The 22212-nt window shown below is 43.5% G+C and overlaps 1 protein-coding gene across 1 annotated transcript in view; it reads left to right on the top strand.

Annotated features, from left to right (window-relative positions):
* Positions 1–22212, top strand: part of LAMA3 (laminin subunit alpha 3) — a 262122-nt gene that overhangs the window by 141338 nt on the left and 98572 nt on the right. The window contains 7 exon segments of the mRNA XM_037508729.2: positions 792–930; positions 3023–3149; positions 3230–3369; positions 5138–5253; positions 6377–6588; positions 7668–7872; positions 22064–22208. Coding sequence (XP_037364626.1) covers positions 792–930; positions 3023–3149; positions 3230–3369; positions 5138–5253; positions 6377–6588; positions 7668–7872; positions 22064–22208 — 1084 coding nt within the window.

The raw sequence follows: 22212 nt of genomic DNA, 5'->3' as shown, positions 1-22212 counted from the left end.
CTTCACTTCCTAAGTGATCCTAGGTCAGTGTGCTAAAGCCTCGTGATGGATTAAAAAAATAAAAACCCAGCTAAATCATATACCCCAGCAACATTTCCAGATTTCCATATCGGGAAGTTGACACCATGTATCTGGGGGAAATGGTTAAGCTTCACCCTCCAGGGCATGTACTCTGACTTCTACTTTGAGCACTAATAAAGACTCATTTTGTTCCAGCCCTTTAATCTCTGTCTGAGGCACTTCATTAAAAAAAAAAAAAAAAAGAGTGACTACATTATGAGAATTATCTAGCCAAAGCTTATTGAGGCGGGGTTGTTTTGATGTAAATTCAAAAATAACTTATATACACAGTGATGATATCTTGTGCACATGGTTATGATGGTAAAAACTACCAAAACAATGAAATCTGGCTTTGCCTAAAACAAAGGATGTGTATGTCCTCTCTTTGTTTTTATATGGTTGATGTCGATATTTATGTTTAGAAGTGAATAAAAATGTTTCACTGCATTGTTCTTATTCAACAATAAATATTAGTTGTAGAAGGGAAGTTTTTATGCATTTCTCTCTAACTTCACTTTTCATCAGAATGAAGATTTTTTTTCTTCCCTGTCTTAGCTCATTGTATTGAGCAAGTGTCTGGAATTTATTTGGCCAATTGCACTGTCTTTATAGAACCAAGGTTCCCTCCAGACTGGATCCTTTTGAGGCTCACGTGGCCTTATGCTCAGTCTGTATCTTGACCAGTGTATGGCTCTTCCATTTGGGTTATTTTCAGATATTCTATTTTTCAGTGCTACTTGTGTCTCCCTGGCCCCGGAAACTCCTCCAACAGCATTAATTTTTCACATCCCAAGTGGTGGGTCTTCCCCACTCCCACCCCAGTTTCCTTCTGCTGACACTGTCACTGGAGTCACCTTGAAGGCGCCACAGGTAGGACCCCCCAACCCCCCACCCCACCCACCTATGTGTTATTTCTAAACTATTGGTTCTCAAAGTGTGACACTGCCCCCCCCACCTCTGCCCCATCATTCCAACAGCATCCACAAATGAAATGCAAATTCAGACTGAATCAGAACCTCAGAAGTCTGTTTTAACAAACTCTCCAGGAGATTCAGATGCACCTAAAGTTTGAACATCTCTCCTCTCAACTGTGGAGAATCCTAGGCAGAGGCATCATATGGTCAATCCTGTCTCTGACCCCCCTGTTACCTCGAGGTGCAGGACAGAAGAAAGAACTCAAAGTCCAAGCAGAGAGACCTAGAGGGGCCACACCTCAGGAAGAGGCACCCCTTTACAAGGAGGTCTCACATTTATAGAGGATCAGGGTCAAGGAAGGCAGGCAAGGACGGTGGAGGAATCTACTCTGGTGTGGATGTGCATTGGTGATGCATAATTGCTGGCACAAGATGGGAAGTCAGTGAATAAAGGCTGTTGGCTGCGGGGGCTCCATTGTTCCCACTGAACAAAAAATCCTATCTCTAGGTCCTGTTCTCACTTAACTTTCTGTTAAGGTCATCTAGCTGGTTTTGCTAATCTGGCCATAAAATCTGCCTGCTGTTTTGAGCAGATATTGGTTTCCCAGTATGTTCCTCATACCAGGCCTTTTGCCCTTAGTGAGAGGCGCCTTGCCTGACTCTACCTTTTTGCTTGACCAGCAGTAACTCTGCATGCCAAGACAATATCCTTGAGAACAAGGGGGTTGGGGATCCCACACTCCCCATCCTGCTGTTCTTTTTCCTTCTTCTATCTCTGTTTATACAGTTATTTGGCATTTTTTTCATGACCCATCATGTGACACCTCACATTTTCATGGGCTACTGAAGATCCCTTGTTCTCCCGAGTTAGATAGTAAGCATTTTTACAGTAGCTGCTGTGGCTAACAATTTTTTTTGTATCCACTATGTGACAGCATAGGAAATTCTCAATAAATATTTCTCCATGTATCCTCCAGAGCACAAAAATGAAATATAGGAAAGAAATGTATTTTTTCACTGTATACTATAAAATCACAGAACGTAGCGTTTGTTGTGATGTATGTCCTTATAACCTTAGTGTGATGGCTTCTGTCAATTCCCATTGCATCAAGTTAAGAAATTAACAGTACTTGACAAAGAAAATTTAATAAGACTCCATATGGGAAATGCAGCCTAAAACAGTAGGGGAAGTGAATTGAAAAACCACTTGCTGGAGCTCTAGTTGTGGGTTTGCTACCAAATTAGTGGGTGAACTTCAGCTAGTTACTTAGCCTCTCCTGTCATAGGAAGATGAGGATGATCATTTATTGTTGTTGCATTCTTGTACTTTTTGGGAGGATTTGAAAAGACATTTCTGACATAGGCTTTCTGGAGAGAGCAGGGCTCACATTCAAGTCTGAGCAAAAGGAAGCTGTGCCTTGGGTTTTCGCTGTGTTTGGTGGGTATGGGGGGAATTGGGGGGATGCAGGGTAATGGCTTCCATTTCTTTGGGTTAGAATCTATGTGGTTTGAACTTCCTGATTGTGCTAAGTCAGTGATGAGCACCAGGGCTTTCTTATTTGTTTGTCCAGGTGTGGGGCAAAAGGAAAACGTAAGTTATAGGACTTGAAAACTGTCAGAGGTCAAGCATCAAAAATGGAGCTTCTTTATTGTATGGTTGTTCCAAGCTGAGCTTACAGTCAAGCTTGCAGTCTTTTGGCAAGCATATGCATTTCTGTATGGACCCAGGAGTGCAAATGACTTTGGCAAATATTGCCAGTGTTCCAAATTGGTTGTACCAATCAAATCATACTCCCTTCAGGAACATTTGTTACTGTACCACAGTTTTTTACCCATTCTACAGTTAAGGGGTGTTTGTTTAGTTCCCAGTGTTGGTGGTTACAAATAAAGCTGCTATCAACATTCAAGTGAAGGTCTCGTGTGAACATAGGTTTTTACTTCGCTTGGGTTAATATATTTGTTTTTTAACCTCGAAATGTGCTGGGATTCTAATTACTCATAGTTCTTCAACTTGAGGGGTTTTATTCCCCCCTTTTTTCTATCCCTAGAGCCAAGTGACTCTGAGAGGACTGGTACCACGCCTGGGCCCATATGTCTTTGTCATCCACTTTCATCAGCCAGAGCACCCACAGTTTCCCGCGCATGTGCTTGTGGAAGGCGGGAGGAAGTGGCCAGGTGAGCTGGGTGCGTGACCTCAGCTGCTGGCTCACACGGGCTTGCAGTGGAGTGACAGGAATGCCTCTCTCTGTCCCCAGGTGTCTTCCAGGCCTCTTTTTGTCCCCACATGCTTGGTTGCCGAGACCAAGTGATCTCCGGAGATCAGATTGAGTTTGATGTCTCAGAGCCTGAGGTGGCCGTGACTGTGAAGATTCCAGAAGGAAAGTCCTTAGTACTGGTATGTTTGCTTGTCCCTCAGTTTTCTCTTCACATGGTTGCCTTGGTTGAACATGTTGCATGTCTGTTTGGCTTATGACAATAATTCCTCCAAGGCATTCAAGTGATATCCATAGGAAAATGTTTAAATGACACCCTCCTTTAAAAAAAAAAAAGTGTATGACAATTAAAATTAAGGGAAATTATAATAATAGAGATGTGAATAGAAAGAAAAAACTCCCCCTCAAGGAGCTCTAATGAGTGAGTGTCTCAATTTTCATTGGACTGGTCTTTCTCAGAAGCATTTAACATGTTTTTGTCCTTGAAACTGCTTTTGTGGGGGTTTCCTAACTTTCTCTCAGCCCTGCCCACCTTCTCTAATGTTCCTCCAGGGAATTCTCTTTCCCACAGTCTCCACGTGTTGGCATTCCCTTGGGTTGGACACTGAGCCACCTTGGCTCATCATTTCTCTGTGGATAAGATCTTTGGCACCTGTTGTTATTCTTCTCTTCTGTTTGGGAATGACATCCACATCTGCGAGTTAATCTCTGGTCTCTCCTGAGCACCAGGCCCAATATGGGACTGTCTCCTGCAGATCTCTATTAACAACAGACCTTACAAGTCCCTCAAACTTTGTCCTTACATAGCCCAGAAGACCCCTACTTTGATCATTACCATGGCAGATGGGCTCATGCACCTGAGAAGCATCCGAAACACCAGGAAGCACTGCCCAGACCCTGCACTGTGCCCTCTAGTTCCTAATTTATGCCTCATCTGTCTGAAATATAATCTTCTGAGGGCAGGACCTGAATTTATTCATTTTGTATCTTCTGTGCCTAGAATCCCACCTTGCACACAGTGCTTGGCAAACTCTATTGAACTGAATAGTGTGAGAGCAATAGGCTCTCTGTGCTCTGTTTAAGATGGTGAGTAGTTGACAAGGATATTTGACATTCCCTGGCACATTTACTACTGGCATTAGCTAATTTCTGTGGCTCCAGTGAACTAGAGAACTTTTTTTTTTTTTAAGATTTATTTAGTTTATGCGTACAAGAACTGGGGTGAAAGTCAGAGGTGTGGGGGGTGAGAGGATTCACCAGAGAAAAAGTGGGGAACAGAACAGGCAGATTATTGAAGTACACTGCTGAGGGGAGCAGCGGGCAGGACAGGAGAGGTCTGCCGTGCCAAGTGAGTAGCTCCCTGGCTGGCTGAGGATCAAACTCATGCTGAAGAGGCCTCAGACAGCTCATAGTACTGTGCTCAACTCCTTGCACCACCAGAGAGGCCCAAGAGAGCTTTTAAAGACAAGCTACAATTAATCATGAGAGAGCATTAGTTGGGATACAGACTTCAGGGGCAAGTGACATCGCGAGTTTCCACATTGGTCCTGCCTTTTCAGTTTGTTCACCATTAAAAATGTAAAACAGTAGCTTCTGGAGCCCCAGAGGTACCTCGGACAGGCATCACATGGGACTCTGGCTGTCCTAACTGGCCCTTGCATACCTCTGGGGCTCCTGTCCCCCTCAGCACCTCAGACTACTGCTTCTCTGGGCAACTGCCCCAAGGGATCTGTACTCATTGCTGTCTCCCAAACAGGAACACTGGGTGAGCCTTTAATTCTTACTGAAGGCTGTTCTCATAATTGTTTGTTCATAAATCCTGTTTCATTTGCTTTTGGGCTTAACAATAAGGAACATCGAACTTAATGAAGATTGAGTATAGTGCATAGTTGTGGGTGTGGTGTGACCTGTTGTTGGAAATGCTAAGGCATGCTGATGGGTTTCCTTTAGGTCCGTGTTCTAGTGGTGCCTGCTGAAAATTATGACTACCAGATACTTCACAAAAAAACAGTAGACAAATCATTCGAATTTATTGACAATTGTGGAGGAAACAGTTTTTACATTGAGTAAGTATCACTTTGTGGGAAGGCCCTGGAATGCAAGAGGCTTTCCCATAGTCCTGTCCCAGCAAGGCCCGGGGAGGGGCTGGTGTTGGGTCTGTCTTCTTTTTCTGGGCACCGAAAGGAGTGGCAGTGAATCCCAGGTTTGGGGAGGGAGATGTCCTTCCCAGGATACACGTGTTCCCCAGAAGACCTCTGGGTAAGATTGTCCTCCTCAATCTTCATAACTGAGTTATACCTATAAAGGTAGGACCCACAGGTTGCTGAGGAAGTTATCTTCTTCTTAGCTGCTTTCTGTTGACCAACTGAGATTCCTACAAGACACTAAACAGGGTTCTGTCCACTGGAGAAGTATGTTAGCCCTGATTCTCAATATTCTTCGCCATCTGATTAAGTGAGGAGAGTCACAGAGACATGGACCTACACATCCTCTTTCCTCAGGTCCCTGAATGCCAGGAGCTTAGGACAGCCCTGAGTATTGGCTTCTGACATTCTCTTCTGAAGACCCAAATTGCCCCCTTGTAGGTTTCTGAGGAGCCGAGGAGCTCCAGGGGACCCTGGTAGGTAGGAGCCTCCAATTTAGAAAATATTGACTGAAGTCCCTGAAGTTAAACAGCTGAGGTTTTGCTTCTCTACATAGCTCTATGACCTTGAAAATGTCCTTAACATCCAGAAGCATAGTAGCCTTATCTATGAAATGCTGCTTAGGCCTAATTGGTTGGGTGCTTGTGGGGTTATGGTTGTGCAATACGTAGACGAAGCTTCTAGCAAACAACATGCAATGCATGGTAGTAATTTGCCTCCTCATTATTGTTGGTGGTATATTATTACACTTATATACTGAATATTCTTTTTTAAACTAATTTATTGAGATTTAATCCACATACCATACAAATCATCCTATAGGTGAATTTTCACCCTTTTATTCCCGCCACAAAATGTTGCTACCTATCAGTCCTGTGAAGTGTTCTGGAGTAGATGGGGGGATGGAAGGGCTTCTTTCCAGACTCCAGACTCAGAGTCTCTCCCACCCTCAACACTGCTTGGTGGGGCAAGTAGGCAGAGAAAGGTTGGGACCTTTTCTGGGCACATCTGCCAGGGTGACACTGTGCTGTTTCTATCTCCACAGCCCTCAGACAGACTCCCAATTCTGCAAGAATTCAGCCAGGTCCCTGGTGGCTCTTTACCACAAGGGCGCACTGCCCTGTGAGTGCCACCCCACTGGCACCATTGGTCATCACTGCAGCCCTGAGGGCGGGCAGTGCCCATGCCGGCCCAGTGTCATCGGGAGACAATGCACCCGCTGTCGAACTGGCTACTATGGATTCCCGCACTGCAAGCGTAAGTGCACTTTCGCATTATTAGAGGCACCTCTGGGCCCAGGAGATGATGCTCATCTAGGGCAAGGCTTCTCAAACCTCACTGTGCTGAAGATTTACCAGAGGATCTTATGAAAATTCGGGCTCTAAATCAGGAGGCCTGGGCTTGGACCTGGGAGTCTGCATTTCTAATAAACACCCAGATGATGCCCATGTTGGTGGTCCAGGGACCACACTGATTAGTAAGGTTCTAGAGATAAACATTTGTGTTTTTCATGCTATGCAACTCATGCATTTGGCAAAGCAGTTGAGTGTTCATAGCCATAAGCATCAAAATATTGGACAGCTCAATCCTCTTCCTTGCAGAAGACCTTCAGTCTTTGCAACCTAAGCAGAACTCGGTTGAGATGGGAGGAGAGCAATGGTCACACGGGCATACTGCTTCCTGAACAAGAAGTCCTTAAATCTTTAAGAACCATCCTGTTACCTAAGACAAAGCATCAGCCCAGGTCATGTGGTGGCAGTAAGGGGTGTGTGGCAAACAGTCCTCCACAGAGATCAGCCTCAGCCTCCTAGGGAGAACCTGGTGCTGCATCCTTCCTGACCCCAGCTCAGTGCACTGTATTGATGTGGAGCCTGGAGCCTGTGAGCAAATGTGCATGATGCATCTGATGCAGGCTGTCTCTGAACTCGAAAATAGAGGGAGAAATTTTCCCTCATATTTCCTTTAGGTTTAACTCCATGAAAACCACTAGGTCGTTTCCCAATGGTAGAGTGAATCATTTGAGTTGGTACCTGGACAAAGCAGACATTAAAAAACAGCCTTTTTTATATCCCTTGGGGTGTCTTACAAAACAGAGGTTTGGGCCGTGGGCCCAGCTGGGCCCCAGAGTTCCCTTAGCATGCCTGCCATGGACATTTGTCTTGTCACCAAGAAAGCTTCTACTGGATCAACCATATCACTAATGCTATAGTGAGTGGAAAGTGAGATCTTTCTCCCAGACCTCTTTGGAAGCTTCTGGAAATCCTGGCAGTGGGTGCTCGTCTCCTGGAAGTCAGGTGGCTTATAACCCTTTGTGTATCTCTTTATTCCTTGGCCAGCATGCAACTGTGGTGGGCGCCTGTGTGAGGAAATGACAGGGAAGTGCCTCTGCCCTCCCCGCACCATCAGGCCCCGGTGTGAGACTTGTGAGGTGCATTCCTTCAGCTTCCACCCCCTGGCTGGCTGCAAAGGCTGCAACTGTTCCAGAAGGGGTACCATTGGTGCTGCCACCCCAGAGTGTGACAAGGAACACGGGCAGTGCAGGTAAGCTCAGGTAGATCAACCTGTCAGATCCTATAATTGGAAGGGAGGATGCCATCTGCCCTTCCATTCCCCAGGGGTCCTAGGGCTATGCTGGAACTACTCACCCAGAATGGCTGCAGGTGGAGGATGACTAGTCCCCTCCAGCTTGGGGTAGCTCAGCACAGCCTGTGTGGACAGATGGCCAGTGGCCCGAGGCCACAAGTGGCATGGCCCATTCAAGCTGGCATTGTTCTCAGTACGTGCCATGAATTATGCAGACTTAAGTGATCTGTGTCTTCTACTGAGTTACCTTGTGGTGAGTGCCTAACAATTGGTATTTAGATTTGGGTTTCAAACCTTTATTCTAGAGTTAGCTCTCACTTTTGCCAAGGACAGTTGTATGACAAAATCTGGCATCGTTGGGCCTGCCGCCATAACTGATTTGGGTGACAAAGAAGGGTTTCTTGGGCTCCAGAGTGGGGCTTAGTTGGGGTGGGCAGGGAGTTAGGATAGGCAATTATATACTAGAGAGCCTGCCTGGGCATCTTTCTGTCCTCAGAGGACCACTTTGAGGTCGAAAGTACATGCTCAGTAGCCAGGAGACGGCACCAAACATCAGGTCAGTCAGAGGCTGTGTGGTTAAGAGACTCAGCTCAGTGGGGCAGGCCCTTCATTAGAAACATGTGTCACGTGATTCCAGCCTTACCTTACCAGGGCTGGAGAGTGACGGGAGCCATTTCTAGAAGTCTCCTAGAAGAAGGGGTTAGAAAGAATTAGAGAGGGGGCTATGTGGTAGAAAAACTAAACTAGAGGTTCTTGAGCTCAGACCATATGTAGGAAAGAGTGTAAGGGTTCAACATACATCTTACATTCCCCTCCAAACACACACACACACACACACACACACACACTCACACACACACACAGAGGTACAGGCATGGTCTGGAGTTTGTGTCTGTGGTCTGAGTTTGGGGGCCAGGAGGGGCTGATATTGTGAGAGACAGGTGTCTGTGGCTCCAGCTCCAGGGCAGCTATATGAATTTCCTCCTATAACAAATTACCACAAATAACTAAATTTATTCTCCCATGGTTCCAAAGGCTAAAAGTCCAAAATAAAGATGTTGACAGTGCCACGTTCTTTCTAAAATTCTAAAAGGGACTGTTCCATACCGGTCTCTTCCCTTCCTGTGTTCCCTTGGCTTTAGATATAACACTCTAATTGATGCCCATTGTCACCAGAATTCTCCCCAGGTGTCTCTGTCTTCAAGTGAAATTCTCCATTTTGTATGTGTGGCTGTGTCTTTTCTCCTCTTCTTATAAGAACACCAGACATATTAGATAATGGTCCACCTTATTCCAGCATGACCTCATCTTGAATTGATTATATCTACAATGATTCTATTTCCAAATAAGGTGACTTTCTCAAGTACTGGGGTTTAGAACTTGAACCTATATTCTTGGGGACAGATTCAATTTTCCTTAGCAGCAATGTTTGCTTTTCCTGAGGAAGGACCCTTAACCACACCTTCATTGCTGCCCGATGCCTAACAACTCCTTTTATTCTGGAACCTTGTAAGGAAGCTGAATGAGAACTTGAGTCATGAAACATTCCAAGTCTTTAAAACCACATCTCTGAGTCCTCCTTGAGTCAGCTCAATTGCTCATTCTTCTCAAACTATGAGACTAAACCGAATGTGAATTACACAGAGTCGTCTAAGATGGTATCTGGACAGGGTTTTATTTTTTTTTTCACAATTAATGAATTTATATTAGGTTCTTTTCTCTCCAGTGCTTAAGTTATTCCCTGGAAGTCAGGCACTTTGTTCATTACTGATGGTTCTCAGATGTCCTGAGTGCACCTATGGACCTGTGTCTAACTTATTTCCACTAAGTAACTGTTACATGAGGAGAACAGCGCTTAGTGTGGACACAGAGGCTTCTACCAGGACTTGCAGGAATACCTCAAAGCAAAAAGATGCACAGATTGTACCCAGGAGTTGCCTGCAGTCTTGTACCTGGAGACAATGGATAAGTGGGGAACTCCAAGCACCTGGGTGTACAAATCATGACTCAACAGACTTGATCAAAGGTGAGAGAAAGAGCAGTTAGGTGTGATTCTTTGATTCCATTACTGATCTAGATCTGCTTCTCTACTCACTACAGTATTCAACCCTGGGTCCAAAAAGTAACTGGACAAATGCCAGGACCTGGTGGACTGGGTCCATCACATGGCCATTTTGCCCCCTATCAGCTGGGCTGTGTGGCTTTCCTCTCAACTACTCTCTTCGTGTCCTCTTCATTCACATCTCTACCGTTGCTCTTTTTCCTCAGCTCTTCCAGTTATGGGTATCATCTTCCTCTCCGAGCTAACAGTTCTACTATCTTTTTCATCTTATTCTTTTCTACCTCTACTTGGAGGTATTTAAGAGTCCTTGCCCCTCGAGAAACAAATATTTCAATAATTTTCTATTATTTCCTTACCTCTCATCTCTCCTTTTGTTCCATGGGTGCTAATCACTTTTCCTTGAAAAACAAAATACTTTGATTGAGAGGAAATGGATAGTCAGCCATAAGCCTTTGATACTAGAGCTCAGAGTATTTGTATGGCTCTTGGTAGAAAGATCTGCAAGGAGAAGGAGAAGGAATTTCTGTGCACAAAGCCAAGAGAGCATCTTGGGTTTGAAAATATGGTCACAGGAGAGTTAGTAAAACAGTCAAAAAATAGTTGACCAAGCCAGTCTGTTGCTACTGAAATGTACTTCAGCAGTTTCTTGATAGGAAATAGAAAAAATCCCTCAGTGCTCCTTAGCACATCTATGAGAGCAAAAGAACTAGAGAATTAGAACTGGCTTTGAAAAAGGAAATCCCAGGTGTTATAAAAAGAGAAACAGATTATATTATAAATAATTATTTTAATCTCATTATATTTGAAGAATAAATCAAAGGAAATAATTCAACATCTTTTTTTTTTAAAGATTTATTTATTCATGCATACAAGAACCGTAGTACAGACCTAATGAGCGCGAGGGTGAGAGGATTCACCAGAGTCAGAGCGGGGAACAGAACAGGCAGACTGACTGAAATACACTGCTGAGGGGAGCAGCGGGCAAGACACGAGAGGTCTGCTGCACCATGTGGGTATCTCCGCGGCTGTCTGGGATTGAACCCGCTCTGCAGAGGCTGTGGACAGTTTCACAGTGCTGTGCTCAACCTGCTGCTCCACCAGGGAGGCCCAATAATTCAACATCTTTATGTGAAATTGGTGAATCCTTCAGAGGAAAGAAATGTCTGAAAAATAAGCAGAATCGGGGTGGGAGGAGGGCTTAGCATAAACATCCTTCACTCACTCAAGGGCATTATAGCAAGAATCTGGATATTTAAAATGTTGAAAGGACAAGATTTCTTTTGAAAAGTGAAATTATCAATCCATAACCTTGGGAAAATAAAGAAAAAAATAGAAGAGCAGGAGAAGATAAAGGGGTCCATGGAGTGGGTATTTGGAAGAGGAGGCCCTGGCTGAGGCTGGAGTCCACTACTGTAAGCTACATAGAGCCCCAGGTGCTCAATACCGGTTGTGTCCCCATATACAGTTAGAAATAAAAATGTAACTACCTAGGAGTGGAATTGCTGGATCATAAGGAAACTCTATCTTTAGTAGGTTGAGGAATCTCCACACAGCTTTCCATACTGGTTGGACCAGTTTGCACTCCCACCAGCACTGCAGGAGAGTTCCTTTTTCTCCACAACCTCGCCAACATTTGTTGTTGCTAGTTTTTTTAATATGTGCCATTCTCACTGGTGTAAGATGGTATCTCATTGTAGTTTTGATTCACATTTCCCTGATTACAAGTGATGTTGAACATTTTTTCATATGCCTGTTGGCCATTTGCATTTCCTCTTTGGAGAAGTTTCTTTTTAACTCTTCTGCCCATTTATTGACTGGATTATTTTCTTTGTTTTTGTTGAGTCTCATCAGCTCTTTGTAGATTTTTGTGATCAGTCATTTATCATTAGTGTTGTGTGCAAAAATTTTCTCCCAGTCTTCAAAGGGCACCTGCATCCCTATGTTTATAGCAGCACTATTTACAATAGCTAAGCTATGGAAACAACCTAAATGCCCAAAAATAGATGACTGGATCAAGAAGATGTGGTGCATATACACAATGGAATATTACTCAGCAATCAAAGAAGTAAACACATGCATTTTGCAGCAACATGGATGGAGCTAGAAGGGATAATGCTCAGCGAAATAAGTCAGAAAGAAAAAGAAAAATACCAGATGTCTCACTCATAGCAGGAATTCAGAAAACTTAAATAAGGTACCAGGAAAAAGACTAATTAATACAAAGTAAAAATCAAAATCAACAAGCAACTATAAGCGAGAGACACACTATGGCGGGGAGGGGGGTGGGAAGAGGAAGGATTAGGGTCAAAATAAGGGGGGGTGCAATTGTATGGGGAATATAACCAAAATGAAAATGCATACATTGTGCAAAAATGAAAAATGATGTAAGAATTATATAAAATAAAATATTAAAAAAAGAAAAACTAAGCTACAAAAGTAGGGCAAGGAAGTGCAACAAAGTTCTTTTTTTTGTGCTGTAATAACTACTTCAGTTTTTTTTCTGAAAGTAGTACATTCAAGTGATGGCCTGAGGATCTGGTCTAAGGATCAAGCCTTAGGACCCAAGTGCACAGGTTAGCATGGGTGAGGGCCTTGAGGAGAAAGTTGGTCCTGGAGGGATACCTGTGTTTAATCACAGAAAGTAAAGGAGCCAAGGACATGGAAAAACAGTTTTCAGGCAGGAAGAGAAACAGTAGATTTCACTTCTGAGAACTAGTGGAAGAATTTAAAGGAAGTAGTTGGTCAACAAGAATAAATGGCTGCAAACAGAAACTCACACAGTTTAACGCAGAAAAAGGAAACAAAGAATGTGTTAAGTGAAAAAATCAATTGAGATACCAGAGGATGGTGAATGGACTTATCATAGTAGTATCTTAGATAAAAATCCTAAGGCATTTTTAACAAACCTTCACCGGCCAATGACAGTTTAGTAAATTGAAAAATACCTAACTAGCAGCACTGTGAAGCCGTCCACAGCCTCTGCAGTGCCAGTTCAATCCCAGTGGGTGCAGAGATACCCACATGGCACAGCAGACCTCTCCTGTCTCGCCCGTTGCTCCCCTCAGCAGTGTATTTTGTCAGTCTGCCTGTTCTGTTCCCCGCTCTGTCTCTGGTGAATCCTCTCACCCTCCCACACATCTGGCCTGTACCTCAGTTTTTGTATGTATAAATAAATAAATCTTTAAAAAGAAAAAAGAAAAACACCAAACTCAAGATCAGGATGTGTTGTACAGTTTTGCCCAAACCCGAGAGCAGGAATGGGCCCTCACTGACCTGATTCACACTTAAGCCATGAGGTTAAATTGTTTACCTTGACATTGTGGATGAGACTTTTATAACCTAATGGGATGATGTGTCTATCCATGATCAGGCTTGTCAAGGAAGGACTCTTGGCAGGTCATATAAGAAAGGCTTTCAGTTTATTACATGACTATAAATTGCACAATTCTCCATGCTAATTTCAGTGTAAATGCAGAAAAAACTTTTCTTGCCTAAAAGGATTATTTCTTTAGAAAATAGAAGTTGAAAGAATGCTTTATTTCCCCAGAAAATATCCTACTGAAAATGAAGAGTGTTTAGAGGAACCTAAAGTTCATGTGTAAAATAATCAGTAATACCTGGAGTTTCCAATAAGAAGAAAACACATGCTTCTCAACTCTATGACAGACTTCCTTCTTGTACAAATTGTTACTATTCACAAAGTTTGAAAAGGGGAATTTTCTAATTTTATTATTTTGTTTCCTTATACTGTTAAAAGAAACTGAAAGTCAAACTGTCATATTACTCTACCTTAAAATGAACTACAAAAATAAGTCTGACAATCCACAATACTCAACCCTTATTTAATTAAAACCGGTATTATAATCTTAGAGAAAATTGGGAATAAATTACGTTGGAGCCATTGATCTGAGTTCTTCACTCACCTTTGTTACAAGCTAAGTAGGAGACTCTGGGCAAGTCATTCTGCCCTTTTTAATTTTTTAATGTATAAAATGAAATTTGGTTAAAAAATCATCTCAAACTTCTTATCTAGATTAAAATGATGATTCTAATTCTTTTTCAGTTTCTGATTTTATCACAGAAAATGCTACAAAATTGTATTTGGTGAAATAATATACTTCTCAAATGTCCTTTAGTTCAGCCAACTGTATATCTTAATCAAAGTTTCAATTTTTATAACAATGCAAAACAGTAATTTAATTGGCTTAATAGCACTGAAAAATCACATTTGCAGCTACTTTTAATAATGGAAGATGTAGTAGATTCTTTCAGCAAACAAGCTAGAATAGCTTTAGAGATTTTTATCAATCAGTGATACATTCAAGGAAGAAGGGAATCACTACTTTTAAACACTATCATAATGTTAACCCCTTTCAAACTCTTAAAGTTGATTAAAGGAGCTGTCAGTGCACTTGAAGATCAATGAAGTCACATATACATACAGATGTGCCTTTTCAGAAGAGCAGAATCAAGAAGAAAGGTGTTTTTTTAATATTAATTTTTTTGCATCATTGTTCATTTTTAAACAATATTTGCTTTCCCCCACCCCCTCAGGTGTAGTCCCCATAGAGTTTCCTTCACCAGTGCACCCGTGCACCATCACCTCAGTCCCCTGTGCTCCTCCCTCTCTCCCTCTGATCCCTCTCCCTCCTCCTTCCCTGCAGGATGTCTCTGATTTATAATTTGCTTTGTTGTGTTTTGTACTGTTATTATTTTTTTACACTGAGTCTTATTTGTTTCTCCTATATTTCTGCTCTAAGTGAAACCATCTGATATTTTTCTTTTTCCTTCTGGTTTATTTCACTGAGCATAATTCCTTCTAGTTCCATCCACGTTGCTGCAAATGGCATGAGTTTATCTTTTTTGATTGCTGAATAATATTCCATTGTGTATATATATCTTCTTGATCCAGTCATCTATTTTTGGGCATTTTGGTTGTTTCCAGGTTTTACCTATTGTAAATAGTGCTGCAATAAACATACGGGTACAGGTGTTCTTTTGAATCAATGTTTTTGTGTCCTTTGGGTAGATCCCTAGGAGTGGAATTGACGGGTCGTATGGTATTTAGTAGACTGAGGAACCTCCAGACAGCTTTCCATAGTGGTTGGACCAGTTTGCACTCCCACCAGCAACATAGGAGAGTTCCTTTTTCACCGCATCCTTGCCAACATTTGTTGTTGCTTGTTTTTTTTGATATGTGCCATTCTTGCTGGTGTACGGTGGTATCTCAATGTGGTTTTAATTTGCATTTCCCTGATGATAAGGGATGTTGAACATTTTTTAATATGCCTGTTGGCCATTTGTATTTCCTCTTTGGAGAAATGTCTTTTAAGTTCTTCTGCCCATTTCTTGACTGGATTGTTTATTTTTGTTGTTGTTGTTGAGTCATGTGAGTTCTTTGTATATCTTTGTGATCAGTGCCTTATCAGTTGACTAGGGTGCAAAGATTTTTTTCCCAATCAGTGGGGTGTCTCTCTGTTTTGGTTAATGTCTCTTTTGCTGTGCAGGAGCTTTTCAGTTTGATGTAATCCCAGGTGTTTATCGAGGAAAGGTGTTTTTGAGTGACCTCTATCTCAGCCAATAATCACAGATTTACTAAATTTTTGTAAGACGGAGAAATAAATGACCAGAAATGGTCAGACTTGGCATTCCTAGAACAATGAGACATAAATCCAGGAGCCCTAACAACTTGGAGAAGCAATTCCTTTGATGCTTGTTATAGAAACACAGGAATGCTAAATCTCAGGCCACATGTAGGTGGTAGGTCACAGCCAGCAGGATGAATAGGGCTCTTTCTACCTGGATGAAGCCTAGAGATCTCATCCAGATTCCCTCTGTCTTCTTTGTCTTCTGTGACACCAGCATCTCACTTCCATCTCTGAATGTTCTGTTACTAACCATTTCACTGGCTCAGTCTCCTCCACCTGCTCCCACATGAGAGGACATGTGATGTGAGTTTGCAGAAGTTTGTGTCCTGCCACTGCTTCTCACTATCTAGGTGGCCTCAGCACATTACTTCTCTCTGTGCCTTATTTATTCATCTGTAAAATGGAGATATTGGAGATACCTACCTCTTAAAATTCTTTATAGGATTAAATATCCCATGCAAAATCCCTCAGAACAGTCCCTGACACACACTAACCCCCAATAAATATTAGCTGTTACTATTTTTTGTGAAATGTACTGCCTGTGTACCTTCCTACTGCTATATTTTGTCCTCTGGAATTCCCACCTGTTCTGATTTCAATCACATTCACTGCTGATGATTCCCAGACCCAGAACTCCAGTCTTGATCCTTTTTTTTTTTTTTTTTTTAAATAGAGGCATGTTTGTTTATTTATTTATTTGTTTGTTTGTTTGTTTGTTTGTTTGTTTATACATGCACTGGGTACAGTCAGAAGCTTGGGAGGGTGAGAGAATTCACCAGAGCCAGAGCGGGGAGCAGAGCAGGCAGAAGGACCGAAGTACACTGCTGAGAGGAGCAGCGGGCGGCAGGAGAGGTCTGCGCGCCATGCGGGACCCTCCTCCGGTGGCTGGGGAGCAGCCGGGGATCGAACCGGCGCCGCAGATGCTGCGGGCAGCTTCGCAACCCAGCGCTCAACCGCTGCGCCACCGGGGAGGCCCAGTCTTGATCCTTGATGGCTAATTTATCCCAACTTTGTCTCAAGGCTTTACTTAAGTGACCTTAGACAAGTCCCTTAAACTCCTTGGTTTCACGTCCCTTCTCACGTTTAAGGAAAAGTCAGATAACATGTTCTTACAACTCCAGTCCCGTGGCTAAAACCCATGCCATTTTCTTGCACTCAAGCCATCTTTTTCTTTGAATTAAAAAAAAAAAAATCCTCCTAGTTCCCAAAGCCTGACATTGCAGTAGCATCCTTAGAATCAATGCTTTTCTCCTACAGTCAAGTGTCAGCTTCTGGAAAGGTATATATCACCCCCCTGCCTTTCACTGGCTCTTTGCTACCTGCTGCCACCTGATTAAGTCCTTTACCCACTTCGTGTGGATTAATTAAATACACATGAATTGAATCCACTTCATTGAATGATATTTATGGTCCCCTAATTGCCCTTACTTTGATGGTTTACACATTCATTCATTCATTCATTTCGACCCCTTAGTTCAAGAGGAATATGCTAAATACACTGGGTTTTCAAACTCAGTTTCCCCATTTCACTAATACACAGAACTATTAGCCTAAAAAACTTGGAGCAATATTGATAAGTGCATATGTGCTTATGATTTTATCTTGCATGTTATGTGTTCTATTTTTAACCAGCATGAGACATTTTACTCTGTTTCTTATGATATTTTTTGCCTTAAATTCTACTTTGGCATATATCAATATGTTTTATCACCTAAGCTGCAGTATCTTACACCACTCCAGTTTGGGGACTGTAGCCTGCGCAGAAGGCACACAAATGCCTGTAACAAGAGGTCACAGTCTGGTCTGGTGGGGAAACCTCTACTAACCAATAATGACATGCAGCTTGGTGAGCGCATGTGGAGTGCAGACAGGTGTGGGGCAGATGGTTCTGCTAAGCACTACTTCCATCACATCACTCTATGCAAGAACCTTTCTTAGCTTCCCATTGTCTGACAGGATAAAGATCAACTTTCCATGGTAATGAAGGAGGAGGGTACCTGCTCTAACTGAAGCATTTTTCAGTTCTCTTCTCTGCTTGGTTTGTTCTCTTTCTTTCTTTCTTTCTTTCTTTCTTTCTTTCTTTCTTTCTTTCTTTCTTTCTTTCTTTCTTTCTTTCTTTTCTTTCTTTCTTTCTTTTCTTTCTCTTTCTCTTTTTTTAGATATTGAATACCATTGTTTTACATCCTTGTTAGTGTTTTGACAGTATAGGTTCCCTCCCCTCAGTGTAGCCATGTCCCACCACTCTTTCTCCTTCGGACTTATTTCACTTAGCATACTCTCTTCCAGCTCCATCCATGTTGCTACAAATGACATAAACTTATCTTTTTGTGAATGCTGAGTAGTCCATTATGTATATGTACCATATATTTCTGACCCACTCATTTGATTTTGGGCACTAAGTTTGTTTCCATAACTTGGCTATTGCAAATTGTACTGCAGTAAACACAGGAGCTCAGGTTTCATTTTGAATTAGTGTTTTTGTATAAAAATGGATCTGCCATATGACCCAGCAATTCCACTTCTAGTCTTTTTCACTTTCTCATAACACTTTTTGCATATTTTCCAGTTATCAGTTCTCCTCTTCCATTTCCTTTTACCCCCAAACTGTACATATCCTTAGAGATACAAATTCTACAAATGCACAGAGATATCCTCATTCTTCCACTGCCTACATCAAGTGGAATGCTCGGCCACCCTATGTCTCACATGATCACCTAACTTTCTGCATCTCTCTCCTATGTCCTTACTGAAAATGTGCCAAGTTCATCGCTGGCTCATTCCATTTTGTCCCCCACCTCCTGTGTCCCCTAATAGAGGGATGCATATATTGAGCAGTCAGTAATTATTGAATGAATAAATGGATGAGGTGGACTTTGCATTCTAGATTAAAATGGGACTTTAATATGCATATGAATGAAAAGACCCACAGTATTTAACAAGCAGGGTAGAGTTCACCCTAACCTCTGGTTTTCTGGCTCTCTGTGAAATATGGTGAGCACTCACACACGTGCAGATGTTGTTACATAACACTTGGCCACAAGCCCGTTGCCTTAGAGATGACCTCGCTTGACCTGTGTCCCTGGTGCTGCTATTCGTCACCTCAGGCATCATCTACAGGAACCTTCTTGCCTTTGCAGTCAGCGTAGCTCCTTGGGTAACAGAGCATCTCCCTGGATAAATGTGCCAAGGTCAGCCTAACCTTAGGTGATTTTTAGAAGCTACTTAGACTTTTGAAAGGGAAGTTTCCTTTTTATCCCTGTTGTCATGGCACCACCAAAAACTCCTTTGGTTGCTAGATTTTTGCACAGGATCCATATAGCTAATGCTCTAAGCATTACATCACTCAGCAAACCAGACATTATATTCTCCATGCTTTGGTTAACCCTTTCCTGTCAGTCCTCTTGGGTCCTGAGAGCTCAGTTTGAGGGCCACAGTTTTTATTACAGCTCCACTTTTTTGCTTTTTCTCATCCAGTTCTATGTTCTTGGTTGCGCCGTATGTGCTGAGTGAGGCTCCCAACCTTTGTCTTAAATTACTGATGTGGTCAGCCCTCCTCTTCTTGCTACCACACCATGTCATATCATTCTGAAATAACAGGCAAACAGGTAATGATCTTGCCTGTATCTTTTCTTGTCTCAACAAGAACGTCTAACACTGCCCTCCCTGCAAAATACACTTCATTCCTTTATTTTCCAATGAAGTGAAAAACATAAAACACAGGCTGTTTGCTGTCCCCACCTCCAAGGCCCTGGTCCAGAAAATGTGCTCAGAAAGGTCACTTTCAACTGTCTACCAATGCAGTGTGTAAGTTGCTCATTTGGCAACAACGTTCAATTAATGCACCCTTCGACCAGAAGCCCTGAAGTTCTGCAGAAAGAAATGTGATAGACCTCAGATGACAAGCTGCCTGATTGGCTTTGTCACAACAGCAGCATGGTCCAAGTCCAGCATGGTCCTTTCCTCACTGCCAGGTGACAGGACCAGAGGCCACCTAAGTCTGGTCATGTCCAAGTGCTGCTTCTGAGCTGAGCTTCCCCTTTCTGACAGTTTTATTTGGGTCTGTGTTGCCTATGCTCTCTGCTTTCCCACCTCTAGCCTGCCAGAGTTCTATGCTCCACACTTTCTGCTTCCTTCAGAAACAGGGAATCATCTTCCAGCAGTTGTTTTTTGCTAGACTGTCTGATTGCATTGAGATTTGAGATTTACAAGAAGAAAGCAGGTGATTTTAACCTGGGCCCAAGAGCCCTCTGATAGTGAATGCAATGTTGTGTGTGTTAAGAGTGAGCCTGTGTGATGGGTTGTGTATGGTGGTAGTGGTAGCATGGTTGTGTGTGTGTGTGAGAGAGAGAGAGAAAGAGAGAATGTAATGTAAGTGGGTGGTAAGTACTTCTCTGAGAAGATGGCCCATGGCTTATCTAGCTCCCCAGAGGGGTCTCTCGCCCCTTGCCTACACCACCCAAGTAATCACTCCAAACAAAACATCTCATTTCCCACCTACATGACTACAGCTATAAAGACATTAATTTGCTCAAGGTTCCTCACCTAGTACACAGTACAGTAGGGGTTCAAACCTAGGCCACCAGGCCATGCATTGGTCTTCCTAATCCAGCACAAAATGCTTGCTCTGGTTTTAAGCAGGTTTTTGCCAAAGGCAAACTTACTGGGACATAAAGTTATATTTATCTTTTCTAGGTCACTGGGGTAAGATATTTTAAAAGGTGTTAGGAGATAGGTGATAATTTAAAACTGGTAGCAAGTTAAGGAAGTATTTCTTATCAGACTGAACTCCCTAGAAGCCAATAACAAGCACACTTCCTAATGCTTTTTTGAGAACCACAAAGAAGGGTCAGTGGGTGGGTCCCACCAGACTTCAGACATGACCTCTTCCCTCTAGCCCCTTGGGTGTTGGATGCCTCAGTCTTCTTCATCCCCTGCTGTTCTTCTCACTTGTCAGCCTTTTCTGTATTTTCTCGTTTACACTTGTGTTTCCAGTGCATGCACCTGCTGATATGTCCCCCCCAGAGTTTTCTCATATGCTGTCCCTGCCAGACTCCACACCCCCCCGTTCCCTCCCTGCTCTCCTCCTCCTTCATTCACACCTCCCATCCTCACCATCGCCTGAGAAGGAAACTGAGTCTTCTTGCCTTCTGCTTTCCTACCCCTCATCCAGAATATTGCAAGTCCTAGCAGCCTCACCCCAACATAGCTGTGGAGCCACCCCTCCTCTCCATCCCCAAGTCTCATCTCCTGGCTCAACAGCCTACTATGAATTGACTTGCTCCTTCCACTCAGTTCTCCGCTCACATCCAGTCTCTCTCTGTCCCCTTGAAAAGTTTTTCAAGATGACAACCTCTTCTTTGAGAGCTTGCCACGTGCCTGGGGTGCCTGGGCCATCTCCATGGCAATGCTGTTAGGCAGCAGTTACCGTTCTCCCTATCCCACAGATGAGAAAACGAAGCCTTGGAAAAGTAGAGTTAGAGCATGTAACATTGTTATGTGATCAGCACATCACCAGTGTGTCCAGGGCTCGGCCAGAGTCTCTACTCCTGCAGACACTGTCACAGCATCTAGCACTTCTGTCCCCATCAATTGGCTCCCACCTACCTCTTGGCTCAGACTCCTGCCTCAGCACTCCCTGCTCACACTCCTGCTGCTGTAGCACCACGCTGGTGTTCCCTGCACACGGGTGCCCTCCCCCTCAACTGTTCCTTCTGTCTGAACACCTACCTGTGCTCCTACCCGTGACCCTCAACTTTTTTTTTTTTTGAAAGATTTATTTATTTATTTATTTATTTATTTATTTATTTATTTATACAAGCACTGGGTACAGTCAGAAGCGTGGGAGGGTGAGAGAGTTCACCAGAGCCAGAGGGGAGAGCAGAGCAGGCAGACTGACGAAGTACACTGCTGAGGGGAGCAGCGGGTGGCAGGAGAGGTCTGCGCGCCATGTGGGACCCTCGCCCGGTGGCCGGGGATCAAACCGGCGCTGCAGAGGCTGCGGGCAGCTTTGCAACCCAGCGCTCAACTGCTGTGTCACTGGGGAGGCCCGACCCTCAACTTTTTGGCTCAGCTCAGGCATCCCTTCCTCTCCCTCTACTAGGGAAATGGAGTCATTTGCTGTTCCTCTGACCCTCTGTTCCCAGTTAGACCTCTAATGCATCTTGTTCACATCTCCCTCTCACCACTTATCTGTGGAAGCTCTTTAGACCCAGGACTGTGTCTCTTTGTGCCCCCAGAGCCTAGCGTGGAGTCTGGCTAGGGGCATGCACTGTCCAGGGTGGTCTTGACCTGCTTCTCTCTATTCTGCCCTGGTCTGTGAGCCCCCATGGACCTGCACTGTGTCCGCTGAACTCCCTTTGTACAGCTGCCGCATATGCAGACTTTACAATTGTGTGCAGAAAGACAATGAGAACTTTTGCTTCCTTTGTTTGGGCTGCAGATGCAAGCCCAGAATCACAGGGCGGCGGTGTGACCGGTGTGCTCCTGGGTTTTACCGCTTCCCTGAGTGTATTGCCTGCCGCTGCAACAGAGACGGCACCAAGCCAGGAGTCTGTGACCCAGGGACTGGAGCTTGCCTCTGCAAGGTGA

This window comes from Talpa occidentalis, unplaced genomic scaffold (assembly GCF_014898055.3).
Source record: "Talpa occidentalis isolate TD23 unplaced genomic scaffold, MPIMG_talOcc4v2.1 talOcc4.13, whole genome shotgun sequence".
NCBI classification, from domain to species: domain Eukaryota; kingdom Metazoa; phylum Chordata; class Mammalia; order Eulipotyphla; family Talpidae; genus Talpa; species Talpa occidentalis.
The sequence above is the reverse complement of the archived record's forward strand: the minus strand, read 5'-3'. Positions and strand labels throughout refer to the sequence as shown.